Source organism: Zingiber officinale, chromosome 8A, assembly GCF_018446385.1.
Source record: "Zingiber officinale cultivar Zhangliang chromosome 8A, Zo_v1.1, whole genome shotgun sequence".
In the NCBI taxonomy this organism is placed as follows: domain Eukaryota; kingdom Viridiplantae; phylum Streptophyta; class Magnoliopsida; order Zingiberales; family Zingiberaceae; genus Zingiber; species Zingiber officinale.
The window spans coordinates 11,103,744-11,123,538 of record NC_056000.1 but is presented as its reverse complement, the minus strand read 5'-3'; the positions used below and the strand labels follow the sequence as shown (position 1 = coordinate 11,123,538).

The following is a 19,795-nucleotide window of genomic DNA, read 5'->3' as shown; positions in this document are numbered from 1 at the left end:
TAAATGAGATTTCATAAACCTTACTTATATAATAGGTGGAGTCTATGAAATTCCACCTATAAATAAAATAATTCATCCTCTAAATCGTACTTTATGAGGATATGATGTCCAAACATACTGTAGTAAAAACTGTTAGTATTATAAATTTAATATAAATGTTAAATCCAGGTTAATTCATATTATAGCAAATATAATTTCATCACTATAACAGTGTAATTTATATTGTAACTGTTATATGGGAATATTTTTGAGTAAATCAAGTATGAATTACAGTAGCTATCAAATAATATTATTAAATAGTCTTAGAGGAGAGTTGAATAATGGTAGATAAGTTAGGATAATATTATCTTTTATTAATGTAATGTGTCAACATAAAGTCAAAAACAAAGAAGAAGCAGAGAAACAATCAACTTTCTGAAAATCAAGGAAAAAAAATCGTGCACCTGAATTTGTTGCATTTGTATTTTTGAAAATTACCAACCAATTATTTTTGGGTCATCTTAGAATAGTTTACGGCCAAGCATCTCTCGCCCCAAGGCGGTTATAAGAGTAAGCCCCCCCCGCCATCTCCACTGCACTGCACTGCACTCCCTCCGTTCGAACGCACCGGCCATCCTCACCTCCGCCGCCTGTGAGCATGGGGGTTCGCCGGAAGATCCTGTGGAGGCTTTCTTTTCTGTTCGGCGCACCGAATCGCCGATCTCCGCCGCTCGCCTTTCCTCGCTCCGTACGCCACACCAAGCTGCTCCTCTCCATTTTGACCTTGGTCGCCTCCCTGCTCTACCTTCTTGGTCTCAAGGAAACCCTAACCGTCATCGCGTCCCTATTGTACTGCGTCTGCTTCTCTAGCTTCTTCCTTGCCAAATTCATCGCCTTCCTCCGTGGCAAGCGCGGGAAGAAGAGCAGATCCCGTGTCTCTCCCCTCGAAACTATTCTCACGGACGACGAAATCGTCGCGTCTGTGGTCTCCGGCGAGACGCCATCTGAGGAGCTGGAGTCCGCGACCGGCGATTGCGAGAGGGCTGTCATGATCCGGCGCGAGGCCATTCGGCGGGTCACCGGAAAGGGCTTGGTGGGATTGCCGCTCCATGGGTTCGATTACGCCTCCAGCTCGGGGCGATTCTGTGAGCTTAAAGTGGGGTGCCTACAGTTGCCGGTGGGCGTACCTGGGCCTCTACTGCTCGACGGGAGCCAGTACTATGTACCGATGGCAACCACCGAGGGCTGCCTGGTGGCCAGCGTGTCCAGGGGTTTCAAGGCCATCGCATTAAGCGGAGGCGCCTCCAGCGTCATCTTTGGGGACGGTATAACGCGGGCGCTGGTGGTGAGACTACCGTCCGCGGCCAGGGCAGCAGAGCTCCAGGCCTTCTTGGAGAACCCCGACAATTTGGAGATCCTCACAGAGTTGTTCAATAGGTGTTTGATTTTTTGTTTTGCATCTTTAATTATATATATATATTACATCTTTTTACTGCACAGAATTTCACTCTATTTTTTTTTTAACTTTTGGTATATTTTTTTTCAATATATGTTGATTCAAATTCAAAAGTAATCAGGGAAAGAACTCTTGACCTTTTCTTCTCTTTGCATTTGTGGTTTGGAAATCCTAGTCAAAATTCATATAAGTTTTCAAATTCTGGTTAGATTTTTTTGTCTTTTATTTTTGTTCTTTTGTATTGCTAAACTTGACATTTTCCTTCTCTGCTGGAGGTTGACAGTCACCTTTACGTGTTCCTCTAACACTTGAATCTAATTGAATTGCACGTTGTTTAATTTTGTGCAGGTCTTCCAGATTTGCGAGGCTACAGACAATCAGATGTGCTCTGGCCGGGAGGAACCTGTACATGAGATTCAGATGCAGCACACAAGATGACGTGGGCATGAACATAATCTCCGAAGGCGTCAAACATGTGTTGGATTACCTTCTCAACAATTTCAACGACATGGAAGTCATCAGCACCTCAAGTTTGGTTCTTTTTCCTTATCTTTGTTTGTCATGTAGTCAGACTATCACATAGATTCTCCCTAAGCTTATGTCTTTTAGTGAGTTTCTGTTTCTATTAGTGGAGTATCTACAAATATTTCTCTTTTCATCAATGAAAAATTGACCAATACATTCATTTGCATCAACATGTTGACTAAATGCATGTTACAAGCTTGTTTGTGTATGCTAATTAATGCTTCTCTCGACACTGCCCAGGTAATCTCTGCTCTGAAAATAAGCCAGTTGCCGTGAATTGGATTGAAGGCAGGGGCAAATCAGTGGCTTGTGAAGCAATCATCAAGGAAGAAGTGGTAGAGAAGGTTCTCAAGATCAATATACCTGCACTTGTGGAACTCAACAAGATCAAAAATCTAGTTGGCTCTGCACTTGCAGGATCTCTTGGGGGGTTCAATGCTCAGGCCAGTAATATTACATCTGCTATCTTCATTGCCACTGGCCAAGATCCGGCTACCAATGTCGAGAGTTCTCAGTGTATCACCATGATCGAAGCTTTGAATGACGGAAAGGAACTTCATGTTTCTGTGACTTTGCCATCAATTGAGGTACTGAATCCAATCTCATTGGTTCCATTTCGTAATCTATAAAATCCATTTCCTTATTTAATTATCGATTTATTCATGGATCAAAAGTAGGTAGATGTAGCATTGATAAATAATGATATGGAACATAATCTTAAAGAAACGATATTGAAATATCAAACATTCAAAATTGAGATTATTTAACCAGTAAAAAGTGAAGTACAGACCAAAAGGCTACTAGTCATTTAAATGACCTGAATAACTACTGATTGTGCTGTTGTACCTATTTCCCACTGCTCATGTCTTCTAAAACATCATGTCCTAAACCCTAGGATGCTATTCATATCCTTATTCAACTTATAATATATTGTATTTTTGTCTAATGTAAACTCAACACCCGTAACAGAATGAATGTAAAATTGAAATACATCTGCCGTCTGCGAGGGGATTAATATAATTAGACTTGATCACATGCCATCGGTGGATATTCAGCAGATCGTGTTTTAGAATTTTTCATGCAGCAGGTGGAACTTGCTAAAATTCTGCTTGCACTTGTCGCTTCATGCATGTATTTGATCGTGACGTTAGAATGAAATCAAAGTGAGTCAATTCCACTGACTTTGCTACTGGTGGTCCGCATAAGACAACTTTACTAGCAGCCACCGCAAGAGCACGTTGCGTACTTTTCAGTCGTTTCCATGAACCCAAACGGAGTCATCTCGTCAAAGGTCGTCGTCATCATGTTGAATAATTATGAACTAGAAGTTTAATTGTCTAAATCCCCCAACCTTGTCATCTTGCTGATCTGTGAGCGAAATCTTCAAAATTTTTGCCGTTTCTGCAGAAAGGATAAATGTGAGCTCATGCTGTTTGTTTTAAATGCATTTAGGTTGGCACAGTTGGCAGAGGGACTGAGCTAGCTCCACAAGCTGCCTGTTTGGATCTGCTCGGTGTGCAAGGCGAAAGCTTGGAATCTCCTGGCGCAAACGCCCGGCGACTGGCCACTATCATCGCCGGCACAGTCCTCGCTGGGGAGCTCTCCCTCCTCTCGGCTCTCGCAGCTGGGCACCTTGTGAAGAGCCACATGAAGTACAACAGATCCAGCAATACGAATATCGGACATCAGATCAAATAAACGGCCGTTTCCGTAAGAAGCCATAATTAAGCCACAAATAGATCTTTAGGTAAAAATAATGTATGCGGTCTTATGCAAAGCTGAGTATGTTAAAGTTACCCTCTAAGTTTAGCATTTAAATTTACTTACCCTCTAAGTTTCTTTCAAGTCTATATAATGGTTTTGTAATCAAAAGTTTAGTATATAGAAAACAAAATATCTCTTTCTCCTCAAGAGTTCTACCAAAATTCTTCAATAGTTGGTATCAGAGCCTCCAGGTTCTACCAATCCAAATCCATGGCTAGCTCGAGCTTAACAAACATCAATCATCTCATCCCAGAGTTTAATGGCGAAGACTATGATTTCTGGTACGTAAAGATGAAGATCATCTTTCGATCTCTTAACCAATGGGAGATTGTGGAGAATGGAGTGCAAGAGCCTGAGGAAACCACTGCCCTCAACGAAGCCGGTCTGAAGAAATTAGAGAAGTCTCGACAAGCCGACGCAAGTGCTCTCTCAATCCTTCAAAGAGCAGTCACTAAGGCTATATTTCCCAGAATCATGCGTGCCGACACTGCTAAAGAAGCATGGGAGATCTTGCAGAGCGAATTTCAAGGAGATGTGAAAGTGAGAGCGATTAAGCTCCAATCACTACTCAAGGAATTCGAAAATGCCAAGATGCAGGAGAAAGAAACGCTCATGGAATTCTCAACCAGAATCTTTGATTTGGTCAACATAATGAAATCTCATGGTGAAGATATTACAGATCAGAGACTGGTACGAAAGATTCTCATCTGTCTTCCTGAGAAATATGATCCCATTGTTGCCGTCATTGAAGAAACAAAGGACCTAACAACACTCACAGTTCAAGAAGTGATGGCGTCCCTAAAATCGTTCGAGCAAAGATTGTCCAGACATTCTGAAAAGCCAATAGAGGGTGCATTCCAATCAAAGCTCAAAATTGGTAACAACGAACGAGAGGGCCAATCACGAGGTGGATGGAAATCAAGAGGACGAGGTGGACGTAACTCAAAAGGAAGAGGAAAAGATAACTCATCGAATTGCAGCAACTGCAATAAGCCAAATCACTCCGAGAAGGACTGTTGGTTCAAAGGCCAATCGAGATGCAAAATATACAATCGATTTGGTCACCTCGCCAAAGATTGCCGAAGTAGGAACTCTTATCAGGCAAATCAGGTTGGAGAAAATCAAACAGCTGAGGAGACACATGGAACATTCTATGTATGTCACACAGCCACCAACAAGGAGCAAGGAAAATGGTTGCTAGACAGCGGATGTAGCAACCATATGACGCCGATCACAGAAATTTTCTCTGAGATCGACAATAGCATCAATGCTCCTGTTCAGTTTGGAAACGGAGAGCAAACAAAGTCAAAAGGACTTGGGAGAATCGCCATCGAGACGAAGGAAGGCCCGAGCTGCATCAACAATGTCTTGTGTGTGCCGAGCTTGAGTCAAAATTTACTCAGCCTTGGACAATTGGTGGAAAATGGGTACAAGCTCTGCTTCGATAACAATGAATGTGTTATATTTGACAGGAGAGATAAGTCAAAGGTGTTCACAAAGATCAAAATGGTCAATCGAAGCTTCGCTCTCAACATCAATTATGCCGATCTAAAAGCTCATCGAGCTTCTACCTCAGACTATCTGACATCAACCTTATGGCATCGACGACTTGGTCATCTTAATTTTCAAAGCCTCAAAGAATTATCTGGCAAGAGTATGGTGCAAGGACTTTCTCAAATAGAAGGAAAGCAACATATATGCGAAGGATGCGCGTTTGGAAAGCAACATCGACTTCCTTTCCCAAAAGGAGTATCATGGAGAGCTAAAGAAAAGTTGGAACTTATCCACACCGACGTCTGCGGACCGATGGACACCCTTTCTCATGCTCAGAATAGGTATTTCATTCTTTTCATCGATGATCACACTCGCATGACTTGGGTCTATTTCATGAGACAAAAGTCCGAAGTATTTACGATATTCAAAAAGTTCAAGAGTCTCGTCGAAAAACAGAGTGGATGCTTCATCAAAACCCTACGAAGTGATAGGGGCAAGGAATACACTTCCAAGGAGTTCCACAAGTTTTGTGAAGATGAAGGAGTAGAAAGACAACTAACGGTTAGGTACACCCCTCAACAAAATGGTGTTACCGAGAGGAAAAATCAGACGATCGTTGAAATGGCAAAATCAATGATACACGAGAAAGGTTTACCCAAAACCTTCTGGGCTGAAGCAGTTTACACTGCCGTTTACCTATCCAATCGATGTCCAACCACGGCCATACCAAACAAGACTCCGTTTGAAGCATGGAGTGGTAGAAAACCATCAGTGAACCATCTCAAGGTATTCGGAAGCATATGCTACTCTCAAATTCCAAAAGTGAAACGAAGTAAACTTGACGAATCTAGCGAAAGATGTATTTTTGTCGGCTACAGCACCATGAGCAAAGGCTATAGACTGTTTAGCCTAAAAGAAAATCAAGTTATCATCAGCCGAGATGTTCAAGTTGATGAAAATGCTTCATGGAATTGGGAAGAAAACAAAGTCGAGACGAAAGACGTTCTAATCATCACTGACAAAGAAGACCACGATGAGCCTATTTCATCAGTGACAAGCCCATCAGATCCAAACTCAGCTCAACTCAATGAAGAAAGCCACAACTCAGCTGATTCGACTTCATCAAACTCCTCATCCCCGAGCTCAACTCCAAAAAGGTATAGATCGATAGACGATATATATGCTACGTGCAATTATTGTTCAGTTGAGCCCGAAAATTTTGACGAAGCAATCAAAGAAGAATCGTGGAAAAAAGCAATGGAGGAGGAAGTCCGTGTGATTGAAAAAAATCAGACATGGGAGCTTGTTGATAAACCGACAGATAAAGAAGTCATAGGTGTTAAATGGATCTACAAAGTCAAACACAACTCAGACGGATCTATTCAAAAACACAAAGCAAGACTAGTTGCCAAAGGTTATTCTCAACAGCCTGGAATTGACTACGGGGAGACGTTTGCCCCAGTAGCTCGGCTTGACACAATCCGAGCTATAATTGCATTCGCCGCCAGCAAAGGGTGGAAACTTTATCGGCTTGATGTCAAGTCAGCGTTTCTCAATGGTGAATTGAAGGAAGAAGTGTATGTAGATCAACCTCAGGGTTTCATCCTAAAAGGAAAAGAAGGAAAAGTCTACAAACTTAAGAAAGCGCTATATGGACTTAAACAATCTCCTCGCGCTTGGTACAGTGAGATCGACAACTATTTCAACCAAACAAAATTCGAGAAGAGCAAGAGTGAACCAACTTTGTATGTCAAGCAGCAAGGTAATGATGTTCTTATAGTCACTCTTTATGTTGATGATCTAATTTTCACTGGAAGCAACAAGAAGATGATCGAAGAGTTCAAAAATGACATGACTCAAAAGTATGAAATGAGCGATATGGGTCTACTTCGACATTTCTTGGGCATGGAGATCTACCAAGAAGAAGAGATAGTATTTATCTGCCAAAAGATATATGCAGAAAAGATTCTGAAGAAATTCAACATGCTGGGATGCAATCCTGTCTCTACACCACTCATTATGGGGGAGAAATTGAAAAAGGAAGATGGAGGAAAAGCAGCGGATGTCACTCATTACCGTAGCCTCATTGGTAATTTGTTATACCTCACAGCAACTAGACCTGATCTCATGTATGCTGCAAGTCTACTCTCAAGATTTATGCAGAGTCCGAGCCATTTTCATCTCGGTGCAGCAAAGCGCGTCTTACGATATGTTCAAGGGACAACCGACCTCGGTCTAAGCTTTCAAAAGAATCACGCACTTAACCTTGTCGGTTATTGTGACAGTGATCTTGGTGGATCCTTAGACGACATGAAAAGCACCTCGGGGTACTGTTTCTCTTTTGGTTCAGCAACATTCTCATGGTTGTCCAAGAAACAACAAAGTGTTGCACAATCGTCTGCGGAAGCCGAGTACATCTCAGCATCAGTAGCCACTTCACAAGCAATTTGGCTTCGAAGAATCTTAGCTGATCTCGGTCATCATCAGATTGAAGGAACCGTGCTATACTGCGACAACAAATCTGCAATCGCTATGGCTAAGAACCCAGTTCACCACAGCCGAACTCGACATATAGCACTCAAGCATCATTTCATTCGACAGGCAATTGAAGATAAAGAAATTCAACTTGAGTTCTGTCGATCTGAGGAGCAATTGTCTGACATCTTCACAAAAGCACTTCCGAGAGAAAGATTTGAACAGCTCCGAGCCAAACTTGGAATCCGACAACACATTAAGGGGGAGTGTTAAAGTTAATGTGTTGACCATCAATATAAGGAAGTTGGATCATCACTCTTCCATCATGCATGCAATTGAATCAAAGAGTCACCTTGATAAGCTAAATGGTTACTTAGCATTTAAGCTTACTTACCCTCTAAGTTTAGCATTTAAGCTTACTTACCCTCTAAGTTTCTTTCAAGTCTATATAATGACTTTGTAATCAAAAGTTTAGTATATAGAAAACAAAATATCTCTTTCTCCTCAAGAGTTCTACCAAAATTCTTCAATAGAGTATAATCCAGCTTTGCAATGACCCACTAATCTGGGTTTTGTTAGCTCATGAAGCATCGAATTTTATACGGCTGCAAAGCCCAAACTTAATATATTCTATGTACCATTTAGTTCTTCATTTCCGTTGTTTTATCTAACAAAAAGTCCATTGGCTGAAATTATTACTTAAGATCAAACTGTCCGTATCGAGATACCTACATTTTTATTTTGTTTTATTTTTTTTCTCTATTTCTTAAAATTATATGGGAAATTAATTGACACAATCCAATACGGTTACCAACCGTTCAACCTATGAATCAATCACTTAGAATATCCACGTCAACTTGTATAGAATATATCTTAAATTTTATATTTTATATAAAAATATTTTTATATAATCTATCCTATCCATTTTTTAAATTTAAATTTAATAAATAATATTTCTTTAAATTTAGGAAATGAAATCTATTGTCTAAAAATTGAAATATAATTTAAGTTGGAAGATAGGCAAAAAAAAAAATAATGAATTAGGCAATGAAAAATAAATATTACGCATAGAGAGAAAAAAAATTAAAAAATAGAAGAGAGAAAAGAAAATAATAAAAAAATAAAGATAATAAAAAATTGAGGATAGTTGATATAATGTGTAATTAAAATTGATTATCTGAATTTAATAAAATAGATAATTTACATTAAATTTTAAAAATATTAGAGCATTCACATAATTACCATATCCAAATATTTACTCTAAAATTTGAATAGGATGACTAAAAAATCTTTCTATCAACTATTCTATCCATTATTTAAATTTTGCATTTATAAATAGTACTTCTTTAAAATTAGGGAATGGATTCTATTCCCTAAATATAGAGATAGAGAAAAAAATAGAAAAATTAATATATGATGTAGTGAAAAGTAGATATCAAATTTAATAAAATATATTTTTATTCTAAATTATATACTTTAGATAAAAAAATTAGTATGAATACTCTTGTATAACAATTAATATGGATCCTCTTACTTCCACTATTTCTGTTGTGTATTAATTTCTTTTTTCTTACTGGTGTCAACGTATATTTCTTTCTGTGCAGACAAAATTCATATTTGTCATTGAGTTTCCTTATTCTCATTGCTGTGCTTATTTTTTTCTTGCCCCTCCTTCCTTTCATAATGTAGCTGTCAACGAGGACTTCTCTTTCTACATTGGCATGCACAAGAAGATTGACAATTCTCCACCATGATAATGACAGTCAACTCGTGGATTAAGACTTCTCTTCTAAGTCGTACAAGTCTAAGGCTCATCCCAAAATTTTTATGTAACTTATCATCCCATGCAACTTAATTTATTGTTTTACACATCTTTATATAATATTTTTGTGATTTTATTTTTCCTAATTAGAGTGGAAATGAGGAAATTAATTAATTGAATATTCATGTCGTGTTTGTCATTCCAATTTCGACTTACTTCTATGTTTCTTCCATTTTCCCACCTACTCTAAAAAATATGATTTTTAAAAGTGTAAAATAAACTTTGCTCCTAATTATTTCTTTCATGCATTAAGCAGATCAAATAGCAATTTAAAATAATAAAAAAAACACTCCATGTGAATTAATTGGTTAAACCGAGATTTATAGATGTAGCAATGAAATCTAAGAATTAATTAAAAGTAAATGTTGGTCCTTTAGTTTATGTATATTTGATCTTTCTCGTTTATTAATTGGGGACAAAGTAAGATAGAGCAATACAATCAATGTGAATTAATATTTATTTTCAAAGAAATCGCCTCAACAAAGGGATAATTGCAAATCAAATTCCATTGTCATGTTTATCAGTATATTTAATCTGTATCATTGGCATTGTTATAAAACTTGGAGAATATTTAGAAAGAACAAGCAAAGGTAGAAAAAGGTGTAGAAAGAGGAGACGCCAAATGCGAATGTTTCCACATAAAATCAAATCAGTCTAAATCAGAATTAATGCTTAGAACATGACAAATTTGAACCGGAAAAAATGGTTGATTTGAAACTTTTGAAGGCGCAAAATGTCAACCCACGGAGCATGCAATGCCATTTCATTTCCTTGTGCATTCAAAGTTTCAAACATCGTATTTAACATAAGATAAATATTGACGACCAGTTCCATGCCATTGCCGTGCATCTACAATTATGTAATTGTAGCATAGATATCGGGGTCTCTCTATATTTTGGGTAACTGTGTTCAATAAGTTGTTTATCACTAAAGAATGTGAACTTTTACTTGCTATTGTCACGAATTTAACTATAATTATGTTGATTCTCGAGATTATACGATCAAAATGATCAACATTTTTAAATTCATTTTAAAAATCTTTTATAATACATCATAACTAAAATTCAAACTTTAAATCCCTTAATTATTTATTGAAGGACCTAACTATTATACTACTAGGACAATTAAATAATTATACCTATTGAAAGGATTTATTTAATTGCCTTAGTAACGTAATAGTTAGGTCATTCAATAAATAATTAAGGGATTTAAAGTTTTAATTTTAGCTATAGTGTATTATAGAATTTTTTTTTTTCGAGTGAAAAATAGATCGACTGATTTTATTAATTTGCACATCGAATCATTCGATGCATATTTTTAGATGACTCTTATATATCCGGACGTCCCAATTCTAAAAATTGGACGCCTGAAAAGGGCTAAATAATTGATATTTTACCCATCTCTCTCAGCACTTTCTTCCTTCTACAACAAGTCAACAACTTACAATAGAGTTAGGTCATGTCCCAAGAGTCAACAAATTATATTTTAATTAAAAAAATGCTTTAATATGTTGTAAAATTTTCAACGTTCAAGACCTAAGAAACATCATACGGATATATTTAATAGTAAAAAATACCGAAAGTTATGCCGGAGATAATCAAAAGGTATCACATGGTTCACATGGTTAACAAAGTCAATAATTCTACCGAGGTAGTAATTAAGTTAATAGAGAGTGGCTCCTAATTCTGTATACTCTCGGCTCTGCATCGCTCTTGAACCGGGTCATCCTTGCCTCCGTGCAACTCTAACTCTAAATAACCCCGGCTACACGTTGATCTCGAATCAAGATTGATCCGGTGGTAAGAGTCCGGGACCCCCTAATGAGGGGTCAACGCTACGTGGAAGTCAAAGGACTAGGTGGTCCGCTGGAGAAGGGTGAGCCGACCGGACTCATGAGAAAAGGGCAGGCCGATCGGTCTGCCAGTAAACATCTGATAGTAAAAGGCGCCCTGACAGGGATCGGAGTTCCGACGCTCAACGAAACAGTAAATAATGACCGAGCGAAAGGCCTAAGAGAAGGCAGGACGTAATGGGCGCGCCGCCCGGCCGGCGCAGGGAATTAGGGCCGTCCGGACGGCGCTCTTCATCTAGCCGGCCGGACGGACGTCCTGGCCGGCGGTGGGTAAATAGGGACAGGAACATCTGCTGACAGCCGTCAAGTCGTATGGCTAAGTCATACTCCTAGTCTGACAACGGGGTGTCCTGTTGTCCCATCGAATGCGCGATGGGACTGTTGTAGTATGGCGTCAGGTAAGCTTTCTGACAAACACATATCGAGGTATGGGCTGCAGACACGTACGCGTCTCGGTGGGCGTGTAGAAGCTCTTTCACCGCTCTATATAAAGAGCCGCAGACTTCGCCGGAGGTACGGGTTCTACAAGCTTTGGAGCTACTTTTTCGACCACTTGCTTACCTGACTTGAGCGTAGGAGGGTCGCCGCCGGGAACCCCTTCCCGGCCCGACTTCTGTGCAGGTTCGCCGGAGCTTCGTGCCACCAGTTGAAAATCCACGCCAGCAATCGGAGAGCGCCACGTGCCCAGCGTCCGTTGAGTCAGCGTTCGGACAGGATCAATTTGGCGCCGTCTGTGGGAACGCTCCTGCGTCCGATCGGAAGCAATGGACGAAGTTGGACAACAACACATGGTGACGCTTTCGAACGAGGAACTCGACGCTCTGATCGAGATAAGAGCCGCCAAGCTCGTGGAGCAAAAACAGAAAGCCACAGCCGAGCGGCCGGAGCAGCAAGCAACATCAGCGTCTGGTGGTCGAGCGGAAGCACCACCGGCCACCGTTGCATTTCATCGAGCCTATTCCGCACCCCTGAAGCCGTACCAGCTCATAGAGATAGGGGATCTTCTTCGGATGAGATGCCTAAACGAGATGACAGAAAGGGGAAAGCCCCCCGAGCGGACGCATCACCTGAGAGGATTAATCGCCAATTTTCAGAAGCTATTCTGAGAGATCCTCTGCCGAAGCACTATGTGCCTCCGACGATCGACGAGTATAATGGGACAACTGACCCAGATGATCATCTGGGTAAGTTCGATAACACAGCTACTCTCCATCAATACACAGATGGAGTAAAGTGCCGAGTTTTTCTTACTACTCTCTCGGGATCGGCTCAACGGTGGTTTCGGAGGTTGTCGGACGGATCCATCACAAGCTTCAAGGACTTCCGAACGGCCTTCCTCCACCATTTTGCAAGCAGCCGACGCTACCAGAAAACGAGCGTGAGCCTGTTCGCCATCAAGCAAGAAGCCCGTGAATCGCTCCGAGCTTACATCCAGCGATTCAACAAAGTGGCGATGGATATTCCAACGGCCACTTCGGAAACCATGATGAATGCCTTCACACAAAACCTAGTGGATGGGGATTTTTTCCGATCACTCATCCGAAAGCCGCCCCGAGATTACGATCACATGCTACACCGGGCTAACGAATACATCAACGTGGAAGAAGCGCAAGTGGCCAGGAAAAAGGAAACTCCAGCCGAGCGGGCTCCTCCGGCCGAGCGGAAACAGCACGCCGCTCATCAGCCGCCTAGAGGACCAAGGGTCGAAGCAATCCGATCCCCCCACGCCAGGTCCCATGTGCAAGAGGTAGCTGCCGCCCGGCCCAAGCCAAAGAAGAGATGGACCCCGATGTTCTGCTCCTTCCACCGGACGGATACGCACAACACAAGGGATTGTCGAAGTCTTCCCTTCGTGGCCCATCCTGTGCCCCGGAATGCCGGACGACGGTCCCCCTCAGTCGACAGGCAACAGAGAACTCATGAAGCCGATCGGACGCGAGCTGATAGGCCACGGCAACAGACTCCCGATCGGCATCGTTCTCTAAGGCAGGAAAATCGCCGAGCGTCCAGAGAACGGTCTCGACCGTCCGCTCGGGAAGAGGAAAATAAAAGCAATACTTCCCGAGGCGAGATCAACGTTATTGCTGGCGGGCCGACCGGAGGAGACTCCAACCGAGCTAGAAAGGCGAGCGTCCGGCAGCTCCAGATTCATGCGGTCGGCTGTAGCCGAGAACGAGCAGAAGGACCCGAAATTAGTTTCGGGCCCAGGGATTTGGAAGGAGTTGAAGTACCCCACGACGATGCTCTGCTCATCAAAGCGGTAATAGCCAATTACACTATTCACCGCGTATTTGTTGACACAGGGAGCTCAGTCAACATTATATTCAAGAAGGCGTTCGATCAACTGCAAGTTGATCGAGTCGAGCTGTTGCCCATGACAACTCTGCTCTACGGGTTTACGGGTAACGAAGTTCAGTCGGTCGGACAGATCCGGCTGGCTACCTCGCTGGGAGAAGAGCCGCTCAGGAGTACAAGGACAACAAACTTCGTGGTGGTCGACTCTCTCTCGTCCTACAACGTTATTTTGGGACGACCGACTCTCAGCGAATTCCGAGCGGTCGTCTCAACCTTCCATCAGAAGATCAAGTTCCCCGTGGAGGACAAAGTGGGAGAAGTACGGGGAGATCAACTAGCAGCTCGGCGATGCTACATCGAGATGGTCCGAGCAGAAGCCAATTCCGCTCGGAAGGTGCCCCGGATCGAGGTAAACGCCATCACCGAAAAGCCACCCTTTTTAATTTATGAGGAAAAAGAGGAAGTGCAGATTCACCCAACCCGATCGGAGGCCACAACCTTTATAGCGTCCGATCTGGAGGAGAAGCAGAAAGAAGAACTGATCCAATGCCTCCGAAGAAATCATGATGTCTTCGTCTGGTCGACACATAAGCAGCCCGGAATTTTGCCTAGCATAGCGCAGCACGAGCTACACGTCCGACCGGACGCACGGCCAGTAAAGCAAAGAAAAAGGGACTTCATCGCCGAGCAGAATTCCATCATCCGAGCGGAGGTGGAAAAACTTCTGGAGGCCGGCCATATACGCGAGGTGCAGTTCCCGAGCTGGTTGGCTAACGTAGTATTAGTCTCCAAGCCAAGCAACAAGTGGAGAGTGCATAGATTTTCGGGATCTCAACAAAGCTTGCCCGAAAGATTTTTATCCTCTGCCCCGGATAGATCAGCTGGTGGACTCTACGGCCGGCTGCGAATTAATCTGTATGCTCGACGCCTACCAGGGCTATCACCAAGTGCTGCTCGCCCGTGAAGATCAAGAAAAAGTCAGGTCGACGACACTTATTGCTATAATGTGATGCCGTTCGGATTGAAGAATGCGGGGGCCACATATCAGCGCTTGATGAATAAAGTATTCAGAGAGCAGATCGGGTGGAATCTAGAAGTTTATGTGGACGACATTCTCATTAAGTCCGTCCGAGCGGCCGATCTCTTCAAAGACATGGAGGAAACCTTCCGAACGCTGCGCAAATATGGAGTCAAGCTAAATCCCCAGAAGTGCCTGTTCGGAGCAAAAGGAGGGCGCTTTCTGGGGTACATAGTGACCGAGCGGGGAATCGAAGCAAATCCCAGCAAGGTGAAAGCTCTACAAGATATGCCGCCTCCAAGAAATACAAGGGAAGTGCAGCGTTTGACCGGTCGGATAACCGCTCTGTCCAGATTCATCTCCAAAACCGCCGACCGGAGCCTTCCTTTTTTCAAGATCTTACGCAAAGCTACAAAATTTCACTGGGACGAAGAATGCGACCGGGCGTTCGAAGATTTGAAGGCATATCTGAACTCTCTCCCGGTATTAGCCAAGCCGACTGCGGGTGAGCCACTTCATATGTACTTGTCTTCAACCGAGCATGCAATCGGCTCAGCTTTATTGAGGTCGAGCGGAGAAGAGCCTGTGTATTTCCTTAGTCACATTTTAAAAGATGCTGAATCTCGCTACAGTGGGCTCGAGAAGCTGACTTTTGCTCTGGTCCTTGCCGCTCGGCGCCTTCGTCCATACTTCCTGGCGCATACGATCATTGTCAAAACCAATAGCCCGCTCGGACGTGTTCTACTAAATCCAGAGGCATCCGGACGGCTCATCAAATGGACGACGGAGTTAAGTGAATTTGATATCCAATACCAGCCCCGCTCGGCGATCAAAGCGCAATCCTTGGCTGATTTTGTGACTGAGGTGCAAAAGCCGGAGCCGAAAGCTATGTGGAGAATATATGTGGATGGGTCGTCCACTCGGCTCGGAAGCGGGATTGGAATATTGCTGCTCTCCCCTCAAGAAGAAAAGATGCACCTATCCGTACGGCTGGATTATAAAGCTACCAACAATGAGGCGGAGTATGAGACCCTTATAGCCGGCTTGCAAGCAGCACGACATGTAGGAGCCGGTCGGGTAACGCTTCACTCGGATTCGCAGTTGGCCGCTCAGCAGCTCTCTGGTACCTTTGAAATCAATAGTGTTCGGCTCGAGCTCTACGCTGAAGCCTTCGAGAAGCTCAAAGCCGATTTTAGAGAAGTTATTGTTCAGAAAATACCCAGAGCAGAAAATCAAGCGGCCGATGAGTTAGCCAAGCTCGTGAGCTCAATAACACCGATCGCCATTCAGCAGCCAATTGAAAAAGTATTGTTGGTGGCGCACGTCGACCGGATGGCAGGCCTCGCGTTTCCGAGCGACTGGAGAACACCCCTCACGGAGTTTTTGCGCTCGGGAGCCACACCGTCCGACCGGAACGAAGCCCAGCTGTTAAGAAGGAGGGTCGGTCGGTTCACACTCATCGCCGATCAGCTTTATAAGAAGGCTTTCTCTCGTCCGCTGTTGAAATGCGTGAGCTCGGAAGACTCGGCTTACATCCTCCAAGAGGTACATCAAGGATCGTGCGGAGGACATCCGGGCGGACGATCACTAGCTAAGAAGATCCTGCTAGCCGGATACTTTTGGCCGACTTTACAAGCAGACGCCGCTCGGACAGTATCTACGTGCCTTTCGTGCCAGAAGTATCATAACTTCTCCCACCGACCGGCCGAGGAAATGAAGGCATCAACCGTTTCATGTCCGTTCGATCAATGGGGAATGGATATTGTCGGTCCATTTCCGATGGCGACCGGGCAGAGGAAATTTTTGCTAGTGGCGGTCGATTATTTTTCCAAGTGGGTGGAGGCCGAGCCGCTGGCAAAGATCACCGAACAGATGGTCAATTCATCGGGCAACACATCATCTGTCGGTTCGGCATCCCTCGCCGATTGGTTTCCGACAATGGGCGGCAATTCACAGGGAAGATGCTAGAGGATTGGTGCAAAAGCTACGGCATCGAGCAACACTTCACGTCCGTGGCTTATCCCCAAAGCAACGGTCAAGCCGAAGTAGCCAATCGGGAAATTCTTCGTATTCTGCGCGCTCGGCTCGACCATTTGGGAGGAAATTGGCCGGATGAAGTGTCGGGCGTCTTATGGGCCATTCGAACGACTCCGAAGGAAGGGACGGGCGTCACACCGTTCCATTTGGTGTATGGCGGCGAGGCGGTTATTCCGGTTGAAGTCGGCGTTGAGTCCGTCCGAATCCAGAGCTATGATGATGGCAACGCCGAACGGAGGAACATGGAGCTGGATTTGGTCGACGAGGAGCGAGCCAAGGCGTCCATTCGGCTGATGGCGTACTGGCAGCGGATGAAGCAAAATTACAACCGCCGTGTAATCCCCAGATCATTCCAGGTCGGCGATCTTGTCTGGAAGAAAGTCAAGCCGGTCGGCGACGTCGGCAAACTGGAGGCACCGTGGGCGGGCCCCTTCAAGGTTATTGAAAAGCTCCGCTCGGGAGCCTATTATTTAGAGGATGAAGATGGGCGGCAGCTGGATCGACCGTGGAGTGCGAATCATCTCCAGCCTTATCGAGCGGGGTGAAAGGTGCACGAATGTAAATAATTTTTGTATATGTTAGTCGCCCATGTCCCTGTAATGCAGGAAGCAAAATTAATTCAAAGGACGGCCAATGAATCCGCCGATCGGCAGTGTCAAAATTAGCCTTGAAGGCTGTCGAGCTCCGACATTAAATATCGAGAGACGAGCCGGTGTCTATAAACGTCCGAGCGGAAGATTGTCGAGCTCCGACGTTAAATATCGAGAGACGAGCCGACGTCTATAAACGTCCGAGCGGAAGACCGTCGAGCTCCGACGTTAAATATCGAGAGACGAGCCGGCGTCTATAAACGTCCGAGCGGAAGACCATCGAGCTCCGACGTTAAATATCGAGAGACGAGCCGGCGTCTATAAACGTCCGAGCGGAAGACCGTCGAGCTCCGACGTTAAATATCGAGAGACGAGCCGGCGTCTATAAACGTCCGAGCGGAAGACCGTCGAGCTCCGACGTTAAATATCGAGAGACGAGCCGGCGTCTATAAACGTCCGAGCGGAAGACCGTCGAGCTTCGACGTTAAATATCGAGAGACGAGCCGGCGTCTATAAACGTCCGAGCGGATAGCCATTCACATGATACAATCAACGATAGCCTGGACCAACAAACGGCTGAGCGGCTCGCTTATCAAAAATATACGGAAAACCCCTTTGGGGGTAAGGCACAAAGCAAAAATTGGTCAATGAGAACTAAAGATAATTACCATACCAACGAAGGGCGTTCTCATGCCGAGCGGCTGCTCAGTCGCATAATGAAAGACGTTATTAAAGATAATCGACTTTAGTCTGACAGAGCGTGGTACCGAGCGGAGGAGTTTTAAAGAACATTTTAGTCATGACGAGAGAAAAATTTCTGGCCAAAACAAAAGTTGAAGGAAATGAAAAGATTATCTATTAAGCACAGGGCTAACCTAAAAAAGTTACAGCAAAAATAAGTTTGGCCGAACGGCGGGGATACAAAAAAGTTCATAAGAAACACTCCTCATGCGTCGAAATCAAAAAGAGCATCAGGGATGGCGCCCATCACGGTCGCAAGGTCCTCGGGAGGGATGGTCAGCTCGGCGGGCAGGTGGCCTTTGGCCTTTAAGTGATCCACAGCCGCTTTGATCGCCTCTTCAAAGGCGAGGGAGATCTTGTCAGTAAATTTCTCCCCAAAGGCATCCGAGCGGACGAATGCCTTCCTCACCTCGTCGAAGCGAGCCGACTCCCCCTCTTGATACTCTTTGAGCTCGGCATGGGCAGCGTCGCTGGCAGCTTGGAGATCCTTCAAATCTCCATCAAATCTTTGAAGATCGACTGAGCGGCTCTCCTTCTCGGTGGCCAGAAGAGCATCCAGATCCTTGATGCGTTGCTCCAGCCCTCTGATCTCCACCTTCATTCGGTCCATGTCATCGATGGCCTGTCGCTTCCGAGTGGTCGCCGTCTTGATCTCCTTATCTCGTTGTTTGACCATCGCTTCAAGTCGAACGACCTTGCTCGCCAGATCGGAAGCCCGTTTCCGTTCGGCTTCCAGTAATTTTTTGGCCTGCTCCAGAGCGGCCGTCGACTGTCGGCTGTCTCCCGCGACTTTAAGTTTTTTCAATTCATCCTCCAGCTCGGCCAACCGATTGCTAACGGCAATCTGCTCCACCCAGTTCTGCGAGCAAAAGGGAACAGGTTAAAAACTTAATTCAAATACACGAACAAAGAAAAAGAGCATACCCCGGTGGCCTGTTGAAGGTTGCTGTCGTCGAGCTGCCCGGGAGTCATCTCTTTTATTCAGCGCCGAGTGTCCTCCCAAGCTTTTGCAAGAGGGCCCGTCAAGGTGATCTGCTGCTCGGGGACCACTGGATTCCTCTGAGGGGAGGCGCATGACGGTTTTAATTAAATTTGAGCCGCTCGGCTCGCCCTGAGAAGCATCGGCCTTACCGAATGGCCCACCGGTGGACGAGGAAGGAAGCTCGCCCAAACGCCTGATACGGCGCAGAGTTCTTGAAGGGCTGGACGGCGGCACCTCAGAGCTTGCCCTCGGAGAGCCATGTGGGGTCGGGGTACTCTCTAGGGAAACCGTCCCGGACAACACTGGAGCATCCGCGCCCCGCTCGGGTTGTGGCTCATCAAGTGGAGTTGAGGCAGATGCAGATTCCGGTTGTCGGCGCTTCCGAGTAAGCAGGGGAACATCATCAGCCGAACGGCCCTCCACCTCGGCTTGGGTAGAAGGTTCTGTGCCGCCCGCTGCCTCGTCATGAGAGGTAGTAGCTGCTAAGGCTTCAGGGGCATCCTGAGTCCCCTCGCCTAATTCGCCGGTCGGATCTGCTAGATCAAGGCCCCGCTCGGCGACCTCCTTGTTCTTCACCGCCTCAATCTGAGCGGCTTTCAATTTGAGTTTCTCGGTCGCCTTAGCGCGCCACATAACTTCAGCTGCAGAAACAAAGATTAAATCAATTAGAACAAAAGAAAAAGGAGGGATGAGAATCGCTTACTCATGCTGCAGGGCAGATCGGCTGGGGTGGAAGACAGACCGAATATATACATTACTCCTGGG

General features: G+C 44.6%; 1 protein-coding gene across 1 annotated transcript; it reads left to right on the top strand.

The window, feature by feature from the left end:
- The first annotated feature begins 555 nt into the window (after positions 1–555).
- LOC122008140 (3-hydroxy-3-methylglutaryl-coenzyme A reductase 3-like) lies at positions 556–3,795 on the top strand. The gene is made up of 4 exons (XM_042563746.1): positions 556–1,416; positions 1,784–1,965; positions 2,201–2,547; positions 3,413–3,795. The coding sequence occupies exons 1-4, from the start codon at positions 638–640 to the stop codon at positions 3,656–3,658; spliced, it is 1,554 nt and encodes a 517-aa protein (XP_042419680.1). The 5' UTR covers positions 556–637; the 3' UTR covers positions 3,659–3,795.
- Positions 3,796–19,795: the final 16,000 nt, after the last annotated feature.

Excerpts from the sequence above, each read along its gene's own strand:
- LOC122008140 (XM_042563746.1), top strand. The coding sequence starts at position 638 with ATGGGGGTTCGCCGGAAGATCCTGTGGAGGCTTTCTTTTCTGTTCGGC. Across the intron at positions 1,417-1,783 it reads CTCACAGAGTTGTTCAATAG|GTCTTCCAGATTTGCGAGGC; the intron begins GTGTTTGATTTT and ends AATTTTGTGCAG. Across the intron at positions 2,548-3,412 it reads TGACTTTGCCATCAATTGAG|GTTGGCACAGTTGGCAGAGG; the intron begins GTACTGAATCCA and ends AAATGCATTTAG.